Raw genomic sequence first — 15,749 nt, forward strand, 5'->3', positions numbered from 1 at the left:
TAGCGCGTCCGCGCGTGCGCTTTGGGATTCGCCCTGCCCTAGGCTGCCGGCGCTGGAGACGCATGCGCAGCCCGCCCCGGCTGCCCATAGCCTGTGGGCGTGGCCCCGACCACGGTTCGCTGACCTTCCCCAGGTTTAACGCGGGCTTGGGTACCCGGGTATCCCGCAAGCACTCTGTTCTAACAGCAGCTCTCGGCTTCCTCTCGCCGACCCTTTAAGGTTGGTATCGGATCAGTCCCCACTGAAAAATAAAGACGTTGAGGCACGGAGGTTGAAAGTCCTTTGCTGCTTGCAATACCCATCTAGCTAGAGTGGTCTGGCCAATAGGAATACAGTGCGAGCCACTTGTGGACTTTTAAATTTTCCAGCAGTCACAGAGCAAAAAAAAAAAAAAGGTAAAAAGAAAAAGGTGAAATTGATTTTAATAACGATTTTTGTGTAACCCAGCGATCCGAAATATTATCATTTCAACATATAAGCGATACACTTTATGAATGGAATATTTTACATTTGTACTTAGTCTTTCCAGTGTGTATTGTACACTTAACAGCGCACCTCGATTTGAACTCCAGGACGGGGCTCCATGTCGTGCTCTATAGTCACAGGTCGCTTAATGGCTGCAATATCTGACAGCAGGAAGTAGCAAATCCTGGTTCAAGCTGTGTTCCCTTCTGTCTTTGGTGTTCGTCTCACTCTTCTGTCTCTCAAGCGGGGGTTCTTAATCTAACCTCTGTGGACTTGACTGAGCTCTATTTATTTAATTCCTTATTGCAATTGTAAATGAAATCTTTTGCCATTATCTTTTCTAATGAGTTGCTGCTTTTCTTCCATCTCTCCTCTGCCATACAAAGATTTTATTTTGCTGTGGCTTAAAAAACAGCTGATGATTGGTTTTTCCTCACTTTTTATTCTGTCTAGAATTTATTTGGGTGTATGCCAAGGTAATAATAATAATGATGTAAATTGGCTTTTTATAGATAACCAAAGTCCCCAGAATCAGCCAATCCATGAGTAGTTCACTACTTCCCCCCCCTTATTTTATAATAATTCATTGGTAAATATTTCACTGAATAACTTTGAGGTATTCATTGATGGTTCTCCTGTGGGCTTCCTCTTTCTCCAAAACTCTTCATCCAATCTGATAGCAAAACCTCTCAGCTTTGCTTTCAAAAGAGGTCCAGAATCTGATGGTTTTTACCACCCTCATTGCTGTCACTGTAGTCCATGCCATCATTACAGCTCTCCTATATTTTTCCAGTGGGCTCCTTACAGGTGCCCCTGCTTCTACTTTTGTCAATTATGCTGTCTTAACATAGCAGCTGGCAAGTGCCTTTAAACTGTAAATCAGGCCATGTCCCTCCTCTGCTCAAAGCCCAATGACTTCCCATCTGTAGTGGGATGAAGTGGCTCCCCCAAAGCTATGTTCTAACCCCTGGACCCTGTGAATGTGACCTTATTTGGAAAAAGGGTCTTTGTAGATATAATTAAATTAAGGATTGCAAGATGAGATCATCCTGCATTACTCAGGTGGACCCCAAATCCAATGACAAGTGTCCTTAGAAGAGAAGGGAGGGCACCTGGGTGGCTCAGTCAGTGAAGCGTCTGCCTTCGGCTCAGGTCGTGATCCTTGGGTCCTGGGACTGAACCCCGCGTTGGGCTCCCTGCTCAGCAGGGAGCCTGCTTCTCCCTCTGCCTACCGCTCCCCCTGCTTGTGCTCTCTCTCTCTCAAATAAATAAACAAATAATCTTTTTTAAAAAAAAAGAGAAGAGAAGGGAAAAGACACAGGCAAAAGAGAAGGCCATGTGAAGATATAGGCAGAGATTGGAGTGATTTCAGACTTCAAGCCTCCAGAACTGTAAAAGAATAAGTTTCTGTTGTTTAAAGCTGTCCAGTTTGGGGTAATTTGTAATAGCAGCCCTAGGAAACCAAAACACCATCTCACTAAGAGTAAAAGCCAAAGTATCTGGGGTGCCCGGATGGCTCAGTTGGTTAAGCATCTGCCTTTGGCTCAGGTCATGATCTCCGGGTCCTGGGATCGAGCCCCGCATCAGGCTCCTTGCTCACTGGGGAGCCTGCTTCTCCCTCTGCGCCTCTCCCTGCTCGTGCTCTCTCTCTGTGTCAAATAAATAAACAAAATCTTAAAAAAAAAAAAGCCAAAGCGTCTATGATGGCTGCTCCCCATTCTCTTCCTGAGTCCCATCTCCTTCCACTCCGTTCTCTTTCTAAGTCCAATCATTCCACCCTTACTCACCCCACTCCTGGCACACTGCCTCTTGAATATTCAGGACTACTCCAGACACACTCCCCCTTCTTGGGTCTTTTGCATCTGCTCTTCCCTCTGCCTTAAATGAATCTTGTTTACTGTCTCTCTTCATGAGAATGTTAGCCTTACGGAGCAAGGAAATGTTTGTCTATTTTGTTCAATGCTATATATCCAGCTCCTAGAAGATGCTCAGTAAGTACTTTTGTTTAATGAATCTGTGTCTTCTGAACCCAGAAGCCCCATGGACCTTCCCTTACTAGCAAAAGCAGTTCCTCCTCCCCTGTTTGGTCAGGCTGATCCTGTCTTTCTTGGAGATCTTGTGATGAAATCACCTGGTCAGTTACTGAGCAAGAGAATGCCAATTCTCCTTGTGCCCTAATTCTTCACATCCCTCATTGTCTCCAATCCCAAGACTTGGGTAGGTGGAAATGTTGGAATGAACTTGTCATGTGCATCCTACTGGCTCAACCCTTAACTACATCCCCTGAGAGAGCTCAAAGGACATTCCTTTCACCAAAACATTGAGAAATACTTTGGTGAAGGTTCTGGAAAACTAAACTAGGAAAGGAGGTGAGAGGTTTTGCCATGGAAACAGGGATACTGGAGCAGCAGGGGCCAAGTGGTGGCACTACATCTCATAGAACAGGATGGCTATCATGATAGGCAGCAGGACTGGCAGCTGGAACCAGAATGGTTTATCCCCAAGGATCTTTGGTGGTAGGTAATTGGTCATGATGTCCTATTAATAATAAGCCACCCATAGTGGACCATGATCTATATAACCCCAACAATAAAAGTCGAGGTCTGGTGAGTGGTAGTCTGTCTTGAATTGCCACAGTGGAAAACATGGCCCCTCATCTAATCCCCAGACCCAGTCGGCCACAGGCTCAGAGCCTTCAAGTGAAGACAAGGCCAGGTACATATAACACTACTGTATACTTCAAAACTTCATCCTTCTTTCCCTGGGGACATAGGATGCCACTGTGGTCCACTGGTCAGAAATGAAGACTTAGTCTGTGTCCCTCTCAGTGTGGGTCCTCCTGTGGCTTTTCCCCCAGTTCCTGAGTGCATAATTGGAACAATCAGCAGCTGGAAAAATTCCCACAGGAGAATTTCGACTCAAGGACTGAGAATAATTATGGAAAGAAAACTCAAAAGGAAGCCCCTGGAACTATCCCTTCAATTCTCTGGCATATTATTGTAATTAAGTCCCCAGGAACTGACTTGATCATCTTGCTGTCCCCCAAGACGTCATGCTGGTCCATTACATTAATGGTATCCTGCCAACTGGACCTGAACAAATATTTCATCACAGGGTGAGAGATAAGCCCCATGAAAATTTAGGGGCCCACCACCTCCATGAGGTTTCTGGGCATCCAGTGGGCTGAGGCATATTGAGATGGTTCCCCAAAGAGAAAACCAAGTTGCCATACCTCAGGCCCACTGCCACTAAGAAAGAAGCACAGTACCTGGTGGACCTCATTCTGGAGGTGACATCTCCCATTAGGATGCTACACAAGCCTTTTCCAAGCCTTGATAAGAGAATCACAGCTCAGTCCTCCGGAATTTGGGATGAAAATAAAGCTAGGACTGGACAGGCGGCTGGTTAGCTCAGTTGGGTAGAATGTGACCTAACACCACCAACGTTGTGGGTTTGATCCCCAGATAGGCCAAGAAAGGCATTAGTTCTCATGGTTAATAAAGATTAATTGAAAAAAAAATAAAGCTAGGACCTACACATGCACCAGTTTGCTGGGAGGAAAAGCTCCTGACTTTCTTTAGTCCTTGGTTGAAACTGAATAACTGTGGTCTTAAGACCTGGGCTGCACATCATGGACTGTGTATTGTTTGACCAAGCAAGCCATAAAGTCAGGCATGAGTAGCGGCCCTCTGCTATCAAGTATAATGGTGCAGTTGCTGGGGAAAACAGTCTGGCAGTTCCTCAAAAGATTAAACACGAGTTGCCATGTGACTCAGCAATTCCATTCCCATGTGTATATACCCAAGAGACTTGAAAACAGATGTTTAAACAGATGCTTGTGCATGTATATTCGTAGCAGCATTATTCACAATAGCCTAAAGGTTGAAACAACCCAAATGTCCATCTTCAGATGACTGGATAGACAAAATGTGTGGGACACCTGGGTAGCGCAGTCGTTAAAGTGTTTGCTTTCAGCTTAGGGCGTGATCCTGGCGTTCCGGGATCGAGTCCCACATTGGGCTCCTCTGCTGGGAGCCTGCTTCTTCCTCTCCCACTCTTCCTGCTGTGTTCCCTCTCTCGCTGGCTGTGTCTCTGTCACATAAATGAATAAAATCTTTAAAAAAAATGTGGTCTACCCATACAATGGAATATCATTCAGTCGTAAAAAGGAGTGAAGTACTAATATGTACTACAACATGGATGGATCTCGAAAACATCATGCTAGGGGCACTTGGCTGGCTCAGCCAGGAGAGCGGGCGACTCTTGATCTCAGGGTTGTGAGTTCGAGCCCAACCTTGGGGGTAGAGATTACTTAAAAATAAAATCTTAAAAAAAAAAAGAAAGAAGAAAACATCATGCTAAAGGAAGTAAGCATAGAGGGACAAATATAATATGATCCCATTCATGTGAAATAGCCAGAATAGGCATCCTAACACAGGTAACAGGCATGTGAGGGAGGAGGCTTCCAGAAGATTATAGCCTCCAGCCATTGGGTCACCCCCAGCCATTGAGTCATCTCAGCTGAGGCCCCAGACGTTATGGAGCAAAGAGAAGACATTCTACTCTGTCCCATCAGAATTCCTCAGCATAATGTGTCAGCTGCATAACAAGCTGTCCCAAACCTTTGTGTCATTAAGCATGTTATTATGCTGACAGATTACAAGTATGGTGAGAATTCCGCTGGAAAGCCAGGTGGAACTGCAACTGGAACAGGAGTCTGTCCATGTGGCTTGGACTTCCTTATAGCATGGCAGCCTCAGAGTAGTCAGACTCTGGACTTAGTGGCTTAGGTCTCCAAAAGCAGGTGTTGGAGTAGGTAAGGTGTAAAACTGTCAGAATAACCTTTCATAACTTGGCCTTGGAAGTCCCATAAAATCATTTCTGCTGTGTTGTATGATTCAAGCAGTCACAAGCTTATCCAGGTTCAAGGGGAGACGGCATCAACCCCCCCTCAATGAAAGCAGTGTCAAAGAATTTTGGAGCCCTGGTTTAAAACTGCCACATTCATGAAGACTTAACCAACTGTTGCGCAAAGCCAAACAGTGAATTAAATGGGGATATGATAGGAATTTCCTTCCCTGCATTTCTCAAATCTTTGAACTAATTTCTGACATTGTCCCCTAAGTATATGATATTTCTTTTGACTTAACACTTTGGTAGAAAGGCAAAGCCCCGGAGGTTTCCACTTGGGCCTTTCTGCCATGATTGCTCATTCCATGGATCAGGAATCAATGTGGGGATTCTGCTGATTTTTAACAATTTTAGCCATTCTGATAGGTATGTGGTGGAATCTCATCATGGTTTTTATATGCATTGCCCTAATGGCTAATGATATTGAACATCTTTCCATATGCTCATTTGCCACCATCTGTATATCCTCCTCAATGAATTGTCGCACCCCTTTAGCTTCTCTTTTTATACTCTTAACACAAGTTAATTTTGATGAAGTCCCATTTATCAATTTTTTTCTTTTACAGATTGTGTCTAAGAATATTTTCTCCTGGGGCGCCTGGGTGGCACAGCGGTTAAGCGTCTGCCTTCGGCTCAGGGCATGATCCCAGCATAGTGGGATCGAGCCCCGCATCGGGCTCCTCTGCTATGAGCCTGCTTCTTTCTCTCCCGCTCCCCCTGCTTGTGTTCCCTTTCTCGCTGGCTGTCTCTATCTCTGTCGAATAAATAAATAAAATGTTTTTTTAAAAAAAAGAATATTTTCTCCTATGTTGTATTCTAAAGGTTTTAAAGTTTTACATTTTACATATAAATATATGATTCATTTTGAGTTGATTTTTGTATAAGGTATGAGGTTTCGGTTAAAGTTCTTTTTCTGCCTAAGGATGTCCAATTTCTCCAGCACTGTTTGTTGAAAAGACTATCCTTCCCCCATTGAATTGCTTTTGTACCTTTGTCAAAAACCAGTTGGGCAGATTTATGTGGGTCTGTTTCTGGGCCCACTCTTTCATTCCCTATGTGTCTATGTGTCTATTCCCCTACCAATAGCACACAGTCTTGATTACTGGAGCTACTATATAATAAGCCTCAAAATCATGTAAAGAGATTCGTGTGTTGATCTCGTATACTGCAACCGTGTAAAACTCACTTATTAATTATGGGAGTTTTTTTTCTGTAGATATCTTGGGATTTTCTATGAAGACAATTAAATCACCTGCAAATTAAGACAGTTTTATTTCTTCTTTCTCAATTGCCTTTTGTTTCTTGAAGTTTCAACACTATGTTGAATAAGAATAGCGAGAGCAGATATTTTGCCTTGCTCCCAATCTTAAGGGAAAAGTGTCTGGTCTTTAACCAGTATGTCTTCTGTGCACATTCTTCAGCTAGTTTTATGAGAGTGTTTGTCACAGATTGGTATTGGGTTTTGTCAAATGCTTGTTCTGCATCAGTCAATATAAGCATGTGACTTTTCTTCTTTTGCTTGTTAACATGGTGGATGGCATTGATTTCTTTTCTGTTTTTATAAGTAACCGCTCCCCCCAATGTGGGGCTCAAACTCATGACCCTTAGATCAAGAGTCACAGGCTCCACCGATTGAGCCAGCCAGGTGCCCCTGATTGACTTTCATATATTGAATGAGCCTTGCATTTCGGGGAATAAGCCCCACCTAGTTTTGGTGTTTAATCCTTTTTATGTAGTTGTGAATTCTACTTGCTAGTATTTTGGTGAGGATTTGTATGTCTAGATTCATGAGGCATATTAGTCAGTAGTTTTATTTTCTTTTGTTTTACTGTCTTTTTCTGGTTTCAGTATCAGAGTAACACTGTCCTCATAGAATGAGTTTAGAAGTGTTTGATTTGGACTTGTGGTGATAATTTCATACCATTTTAAGTATAAAAATAATGGATATGATGTCAGGATTTTTTTCGTAAGACATGAAAAGGACTATCATTGGTAATATTTAAGTCGAATTTCATATTTCAGGTGGAAATTGGGTTGCTTTCACTTTCAGAGAAGCACTTTACAGATGTCCATAGTGGGAAAAAGAGAGTTTCTGTATCTGAAATTGTGCCATGGCACTCCAGGCCTTTAGTTCACATGCTTCATAGATGATTTGAACACACATGTGCAGTCATCCCCTTCATGGCTGTCCCTGATCCAGAAATCGGGGAGGCATTTTCTTTTCAAATTTTCTCTCTTTTCACAGAGAGTAAGATTCATGTCTATTTTGCACATCATAACATAATTAAAATAGAAACTCTTTTTTTTTGAAGATTTTATCTATTTATTTGACAGAGAGAGGGAGAGAGCACAAGCAGGGGGAACAGAGGGAGAGGGAGAAGCAGGCTCCCCACTGAGCAGGGAGCCCCAAATGGGGATCTGGGATCATGACCTGAGCCGAAGGCAGATGCTTCACCGACTGAGCCACCCAAGCACCCCAAAAATAGAAACTCTTAATATCAGACATTTTTCTTCACAAATCTAAGGTTTATAGTACTTAATGAAAGGCCAAGCCAATCCTATTTTAAAATAATAGTAAATGGGGAAGCAGCACTAGGGAATGCAGGTGCTGAAAACCACTTGTTATTCAAATGAATCTCCTGTCCCCAGGCTGGAGTGCAAAGAAGCTGAGAAGGGGCTTGATGAAAGGAAAATAAAAGTTGCTATACAACAGGTCACCTCTCCCTAGGTATTTAGGAGGAGTAACCTTGCAGAAGCAATTTTGAGTTATCTAGAAGAAAGAACAATGCCCCCTGAAAGGTGCAGGAATGATTGTCCATATCACATCCTTATTTAATCGACATGGTTAGCCTGGAGATGAGTAGTGGGTAATTGTAAAATTAATCAGGTTGTGACTTGAGGTGAAGTTGGTATTCCAGATGATATCGCTTTTCTAGAGCAAATCAACACAGCCCCTGGTACCTGGTAAGTGACTCTTTGCCTGACAAATGCTCTTTTCTCTATTGCAATGGGCAGAGACTATCAGAAGCAGCTTGCCTTCATCTGGCAGGAACAGAAGTACAGCTTTAGTGCCTTGCCTCAGGGCCATGTCTCTCCTCTGGCTCCTTGTTATAATCCAGGGTGAATGGAGCTTGGTTTGTTGCAACAATCATGGTGAACATCATGCTGGTCCATTATATTGAAGACACTATGCTTTCTGGACCTGGTGACCAGGAGGTAGTTACTTTATTAATATACATGTATGCCAGAGGACGGGAGAGAAAGCCCATGAAAACTCAAAAGGCTGACCCTCAGTAACGTTTTGAGATGGGCTGGATCATGTTGGGTATTCAACAGGTTGCTGCAACTAATGCTATCTACCACTCAAAAAGAGACATAGCATTTGGTGCGGTTCTTTGGATTCTGTAGGCAACATATACTACATTTAATTGTTCCATACCTGGGGTGCCTGGCCAGCTCAGTCGGTAGAGCATGACTCTTAATCTCAGGGTCATGAATTTGAGCCCCATGTTGGGGGTAGCGTTAACTTAAAAAAACAAAAGTTGCAAAATTGATCCACACCAATGCATTCAACAAGTAATCTGTGACGCTGCATGTTTTTAGCAGCACTGAGGGCAAGGAAAGATTCTTAGCAGGTCCAGGCCGCTTGACCTTTATGATCACGTAGATTCAATATGAATAGAGCCTTTGACACACCGGCAGGCTACATGGAGCCTTTGGACCACTGGAGTTTTGAAGCTGTTGTTCAAAAGGAAAATACTTCTTTTGTGGTAGAATGTATTATTTGCTTCAAAACTCCAGTGGTCCACTGAATGTTTCCCTTAACCTTGCTCCCACCTCCATTAAAAAAAACCCATGGAGGGGCACCTGGGTGGCTCAGTCGTTAAGCAACATCTGCCTTCGGCTCAGGGCGTGATCGGAGTCCTGGGATCAAGTCCCGCATTGGGCTCCCAGCAGAGCTTCTTCTTCTCCCACTGCCCCCTGCCTGTATTCCCTCTCTCGCTGTATCTCTCTCTCTGTCAGATAAATAAATAAAATCTTAAAAAAACAAAACAAATAAACAACAACAACAAAAAAAGCCCATGGAACCATGGAACCTCAGCTGCCTAACTGATCATCCACTGGAAGTGAAGTATTTGAGGCCAGACTCAAGCAGGTCTGGAAGGTACAGGAAAGTTACTCAAGCAAGTGGCTCCCATCTCTGTGATCCCTACCGCTGTATGGCACCCTTTTCCTTGACTCACACCTGTAACCTCAGAGGGAGTTCTCCATGACTAGGTATATTGGTCAAAGTCTCAGAGGGAAGCAAATGGTAGACTCAACGGGTTGAACTGAGGAGAGTATGAGGGGGCTTTTTTAACGGAGGTGGGAGCAAGGTTAAGGGAATCCACAACAAGTGGTGAGGTTCCCAGGGACTGGTATCAGTTAATAAGGTCACAGCCACTGCCACTGCCAGTCACTGCTATGTACTCAACCTGCCCACAGTAGTGACAGCCCCCAGTAAGGCAGCGTTCCCCGAGGTGGCCAGCCAGCTACCTGATGGCAGAATGATGAAATCAGACTACATCCGTCCTGAAGGGGCAGCAATCTGCCCCACCTGAATAGGCACTTATTGTAAGCCACACTTTGCAAGCATTCCCTTCCCCACCCACACTTACTGCACCTTACTCACTTTTGCAGTATCTCATGTAAGAAAATCAGTAAAAGACACGGGCACCTGGCTGGCTCAGTCACTAGAGCATGCGACTCTTGATCTTGGGGTCATGTCATGAGTTTGAGCCCCATTGTGGGGCTAGAGTTTACTATTTAAAAAATTTATTTATTAGAGAGAGAGCACGCGTGCACACACGAGAAGGGGGAGGGGCAGCGGAAGAGGGAGAAGCAGACTCCTGGCCGAGCAGGGAGCCTGACCCAGGGCTCATCCCCGGACCTGGAGATCCTGACCCGAGCTGAAGGCAGACGACGCTTAACCCACTGAACCACCCAGGTGCCCCGGGGGTAGAATTTACTTAAAAAAAAAAAAAAGAAAAAGAAAATCAGTAAAAGACAAAAGACATGTGCTGAGGGATGCACTAGTCCTAGTAGGTACCTCATCACCCTGAAGCGCCTGGCCTGATGGAATGGTTGGTGTGTCGAAGACTCCGTTATTGCGCTAGTTGGGGGCAAATACGCTGAAAGGTGGTGGTTCCATCTTACAGGATGAGGGGAATACTTTGAACTGGTGACCACTCTACGGTGCTATTTCTCCAGAGCCAGAATCTCTGGTTTCAGAAATCAGGAGATGAAAGTGGGAGCAACTTCTCTACTATCACACTTAATCTATCGCTAGGGTGTTTCTTTCCATCCCCAAAGCTTTGAGCTCTGCTTGCTTCTACCAAGGCCATGACATTGGTTCTATTGCATTGCAAGTTGAGATTGCAATCTGGCCATTTAGGGTTCTTTATGCCACTGAACCAACAGGCAAACCATGGGTCTACTGAGCTGGCTTGGATGGTTGATACTGTTGGTTATCAAATGGAAAAGTGTTGCTGTTAAACAACGGGATTGGGAAAGACTGTATCTGGAATGCAAGGGATCCTCTGGATCACTGAGGATTCAGACTCGGGGGGAATAAAGGTTTATCACAAGATAAAGAATTCTGACCACCTGAGTTCTTGGCTGTAGAACAAGGGAGGACAGAGAGGGTAGTAGAAGAAAGAAGATTATAAAGACCAATTACAGTCTGTAGACCAGTTACAGAAATAAGGATTGTAGTAACTGTGTGTGTGTGTATACATACAGAGTTTTTCAATTTTCTTTCTATATTTTATGCATATCAAATAAAGGCTGATGGAGGTTAGCTTTATGGTGTTTTTCTTTTGGTTGTAGGATATTGAGGTGGGGTAATGTCGGAACTTAGAAGAGCAATGACTGCCCCCTACAGATCGCTACAATGACCAATGGGACCTTTGGTCTCCTGTTTTAAGGAGTGCTTTTCAGTTTGTAGGAGGGATAGCGCCATTGTTTCGGTGGGAGTAAGCTGCTGTTGCTTTAATGAGTTTATTTTGTGCACACGGTGTGTATAGATATTGACTAGCTAGGGGATAGACTGTGGTGGGTATGTGGTTTTCCTCCTCTTTGGAAAGGTGGGAGAGCTGAAAAAATAAAAAGATATTTACCATTCTCCCTTGAATCCGGATTTCTAGATGCGAATTAGGTTTGGCTAATCTGATAAAGTAATGCGAGATTTGGACAGCAGTAGGGAAGTCAGGGATTGTGGTGGTGGTGAGGGTGAAGTGGGCTCTGAGAGGTGTGAGTGCTGGCAGTAGCTGGAGTCCAGCTTTGTGAAAGTAATAGTGTCTGGGTGATGTGATCTTGGAGCCAAGAAGTCTCTGTAAGTTCCAGAAGTGATGTGGCATTTGTTTCTTCCAAACGTCACTTTGAAGTGAGAGGCATCACACCAAGGGAAAAGAGCACTGTGGGTCAGGGTGGTGGCCAGGTAGATCGTGATCCTCACTGTGATTATCAGTGCTTTTCTGTTTACAAAGTATGATCCCTATTTGGACAGGTGATGTTACTGTCCTGTTTCTCATTTTACTCAGAAGCACAGTTGAGGCAATGATAAGGCCCATTTATTCCGGGGGGTAGTGTATATCCCAGAAGAGCATGCCCGCCAAGTGCTTAGCTTACTGGCACTGCAGAAGGTTTCAATCAATGTTAGTTCATTACTGTGAGCTCCATAAATGTTAGTTCATTGTTGTTATTGGTATTATTTAAGGTGCTCAGCGAACCGTGTGGTACGACCATTGTTAGACCCAAGCTTTGAAAACCCTGGAGGCAAGGAGACTGCAAACAACACCTCCAAGTTGTGACCTTTTGAATTGGGATGCTCTGGGTCCCGGAGGTCATTTGAATAGCTCTGCAGCCGAGCTTATCGCTGAAATACAATGATCTTTGGGGGAGGGGCGTACGAGAGCCATTCCTCGGCAAACAATCGAGGGGCGCGGGGAAGTCGGAGGGGAGTCCTGCCGGCTTCCCTTCCTCACCGGGTCCCTCGCAGGTGCGGGTCCTAGGCTTCGGCTCTCGTAACCCTGGGGCCGGGCGCAGCGGCGCGCTTGCTCGAAGGGGCTTCCCTGGCCTGGCCGCCCGCTTCTCGCGCCGTCTGGGCCACGGGCGGTGGCGCCGTCCCCCCCCCCAGGGGGCCGCGGCGGCCGGGGGCGGGGGTCGCGACGGGGGCTCGGGGCGGTGCTGGGCGGGCGGCGCTGGGCCCGCCCCGCCGGCATCCCCGGCCCGACTTCCTCCTGCCGCGGCGACCCAGCTGGAGGAAGCGGCGGCGGCGGCGGCCACGATGAGTGCGGGCGACGCCGTGTGCACGGGCTGGCTCGTCAAGTCGCCCCCCGAGAGGAAGCTGCAGCGCTACGTGAGTAGGGGCGTCCTCGGGCCGGGCCGACGGACGCACAGCGAAGTCGCACGTCGGGCCGGTGTGGCCGCTGCGCCCCGCGGCCGGCCGGGCCGGGTGGCTCCGGAGTGCCGCGGAGCCGAGAGGAGGGAGGCGGCCGGGGAGACATCCCGGTCTGTGGCAGGGAGGCCGGCGCGGGGGACCGGGAGAGGGGCGGCGGGACCGGGCTTGCCGGGCCAGGCGGACGGCGAGGCTCGGCACTCCCCTTGCACCGACTGGGGCGCTCTCTCGTGTGGCTGTCAGCGGACACTCCTCTTCTGGAGCCTTCCACAGTGGCACTCATGGTTTCTCATGGTGTCGCTTCTCGGCTCTTTATGCTGACACCGCGCTTTTCAAGTACCAGCAGGAACCAAGGACTTTTGCTCGTATGAAATACAGGACACTTGGAAGAGCGCATCTTCCGACACATTCCATTTTCATTTTAAATGTACTACCGACCGCTCAAAAGTTCATTATCTCCATCGGCACCCTCGGGACATGGTCTTAAAAACATTCCGCCGAAAGACCTGATTGTTACTCAGTGTTCTCCAGCCATTAGGAAGAACCACTTCAGCCCTCAGGGAATTGCATATAAATAGATATTAGGGCTTCTTGCTGTTTTTAGGCTTGGAGTACTTGGATGGATCCATCTTGTTCGTAGTTCCGAACTTCTCTGCAACTCCAGAGCACGGTGGTACGAGCAAACGCACCGTGTTGGCTTTGCTCCAAAGCAACCCGCCCCAAATGCGGTATTCTTGTGTATACCATGCTCCCAAACCGGTGTCCCCGTTTTCACCAAATTGCACCTTTGTTTTTCTGCCCACGTTTATGAGGCACATACTGTGTCAAACTGCAGGAGGTGGAATTATAAAGACTTTAATCGTGTATGAATATTTCCACAATGGGCGACAGGACCCATTTCTGAACATACAGTTACTTGGCTACTTTCCCCATTGACCCTGAACTAGACAGTGTCCCTCTCTTAGGACTATTTGAGAAGTTTTTGTTGTTTGTTCTGCAGAGCAACATTTTAAAAATCTTTTTAAAGATCTACTTATTTGTTTTTAATTTTTAAAGTCTTTTTTTTAAAAGATTTTATTTATTTATTTGACAGAGATAGAGACAGCCAGCGAGAGAGGAAACACAAGCAGAGGGAGTGGGAGAGGAAGAAGCAGGCTCCTAGCAGAGGAGCCTGATGTGGGACTCGATCCCGTAACGCCGGGATCACGCCCTGAGCCGAAGGCGGACGCTTAACCGCTGTGCCACTCAGGGGCCCCTGTTTTTAATTTCTAAAAGATTTTTAAAAGTAATCTCTACACCCAGCATGGGGCTGGAACTCCCAACCCCAAGATCAAGTTGTATGGTGTACCAACTGAGCCACCCAGTCATCCCTCTGCTGAGCGACATTTTAGAGGAATGTTGTTCAACTTAGCAAGTAGATGTCAGCGATCTATACATACCGAAACTTTTCAGGTTAACTACCACTGTGTCCTTTCATTACTCTTTTTGAAGTCCCTACTCCATAAACACAAGTTCCAGTATTTCTCAGACTGTTATCACTCAGCTGCTTCCCTAACAATGAAGCTGCTTAGAAGACTCATTGGTGCTCAAAGGAGGCAAGAGGAGAAAACTTGCTCCCTGAGACCTGCATGGGCAGGCAAGGGGTTGTCACAAAGACAGACTTACAACACCAACTCAAAGTGGGTTTCCTTGTGGCCCTTTGGCATGTGAGACATTTTAAAGGCTCACTAGATATTTTCAGAGTGGCACTCACTCTCATGATGATTTCTGATGATTCAGAAAGATGGTGCACCTGGAGGGCAAAGTTTATGGAAGATTTTTTTTCTAGTCTTGTTTTGTATCTTGTCCTGACCAGACTGGCTTAGGAAAGGTTATTAGTATTTCATCAGTTTTGGGAAAACATGGATGTATATACCTAATACCATGTGTCGTTCATTGTTTTTGGTTGGAATGGAGGCATGGCAATGTGGACTTCCAGCAGTTTATAGGTGTGTGGGGCATCTGATGATGGGGTGGTGATGGAGGAGACTTAAGACACAGGAGTACCTAGATGTCATGTTACCAACACTCCAAGACATAAACTATGACCCTTTAGCTGATGGTTGTCAACTTTTTCTGAGGATCATGCTCTTTTAGATATAGACAATGTGTTTTGTTTTGCATCCCAGAACACACCCAGTCCCTTTCTGCTCTCTCTCGCTTCCGCAGGAATCCCTGCTGCCACTAGATGGCGATCATGTGTCAATTCAATGGGGCAGGGCCAGCACTATTCTACACGGCCACCTTTCATTCCGATATTGTCATGAGTAGTTAGTCTTTATTTAAATTGAGCGCCAGCTTTGAATCAAGCCCTGTGTCATGGGGCTAGAGAGACAGAAAAGAGATTGATCCCTGTTTCCAAGAAGTCCACAGTCTAATGTTTGTAACACAATAATATAACAAAGCTAGTTAGTGGCACAGCCAGGGCAATGACTCAGTTCTTTGCACTGCTAGGCCAACAAGCAGCCCTTGGTTAATGTTTGTAAAATTACAAATGGAAGCTGAGTCTATTTTTAGGTAAATATCTCAGTCCAAGGTAAGCTCATGCTTCATCCTCTTGAATCCATGAGCCAAGGCAATCAGAAAGTTATTTTTATCACTGCACTTTTAAAATATAGTTGACTCTTTTCTTTTGTGTTTTTTGTTTCAAAAATATAGGAATATATTGTGGTAAAAATTCAAACAATCTAGGAACAAGTAGAATAAAAAGTGAAAGAACCCCCTTTTCTGGACCCCTTTTCTCTGAACCCCTCCTCATTCCACTCCCCTCCCTAGGGATAACAACTGTTAGCAGTTTGGTGAATATCATTCTAGAAAAATTTCTTCAAAACATATCATTTTATTTTTACACAAATGAGATCATACTATACAGATTGTCCTGCAGTTTGCTTTTTTC

At 45.4% G+C, this 15,749-nt stretch overlaps 1 protein-coding gene across 1 annotated transcript in view; it reads left to right on the forward strand.

Annotated features, from left to right (window-relative positions):
* Positions 1-12,669: 12,669 nt before the first annotated feature.
* Positions 12,670-15,749, forward strand: part of GAB3 (GRB2 associated binding protein 3) — an 85,011-nt gene continuing 81,931 nt past the window's right edge. The window contains exon 1 of the mRNA XM_040626687.1: positions 12,670-12,775. Within this exon, the coding sequence (XP_040482621.1) occupies positions 12,704-12,775 (72 nt within the window). The 5' untranslated portion in view covers positions 12,670-12,703. The remainder of the gene's footprint in view (positions 12,776-15,749) is intronic.

The sequence above is a fragment of the Ursus maritimus genome, assembly GCF_017311325.1.
Source record: "Ursus maritimus isolate PB19 chromosome X unlocalized genomic scaffold, ASM1731132v1 scaffold_X1, whole genome shotgun sequence".
Classification (NCBI taxonomy): domain Eukaryota; kingdom Metazoa; phylum Chordata; class Mammalia; order Carnivora; family Ursidae; genus Ursus; species Ursus maritimus.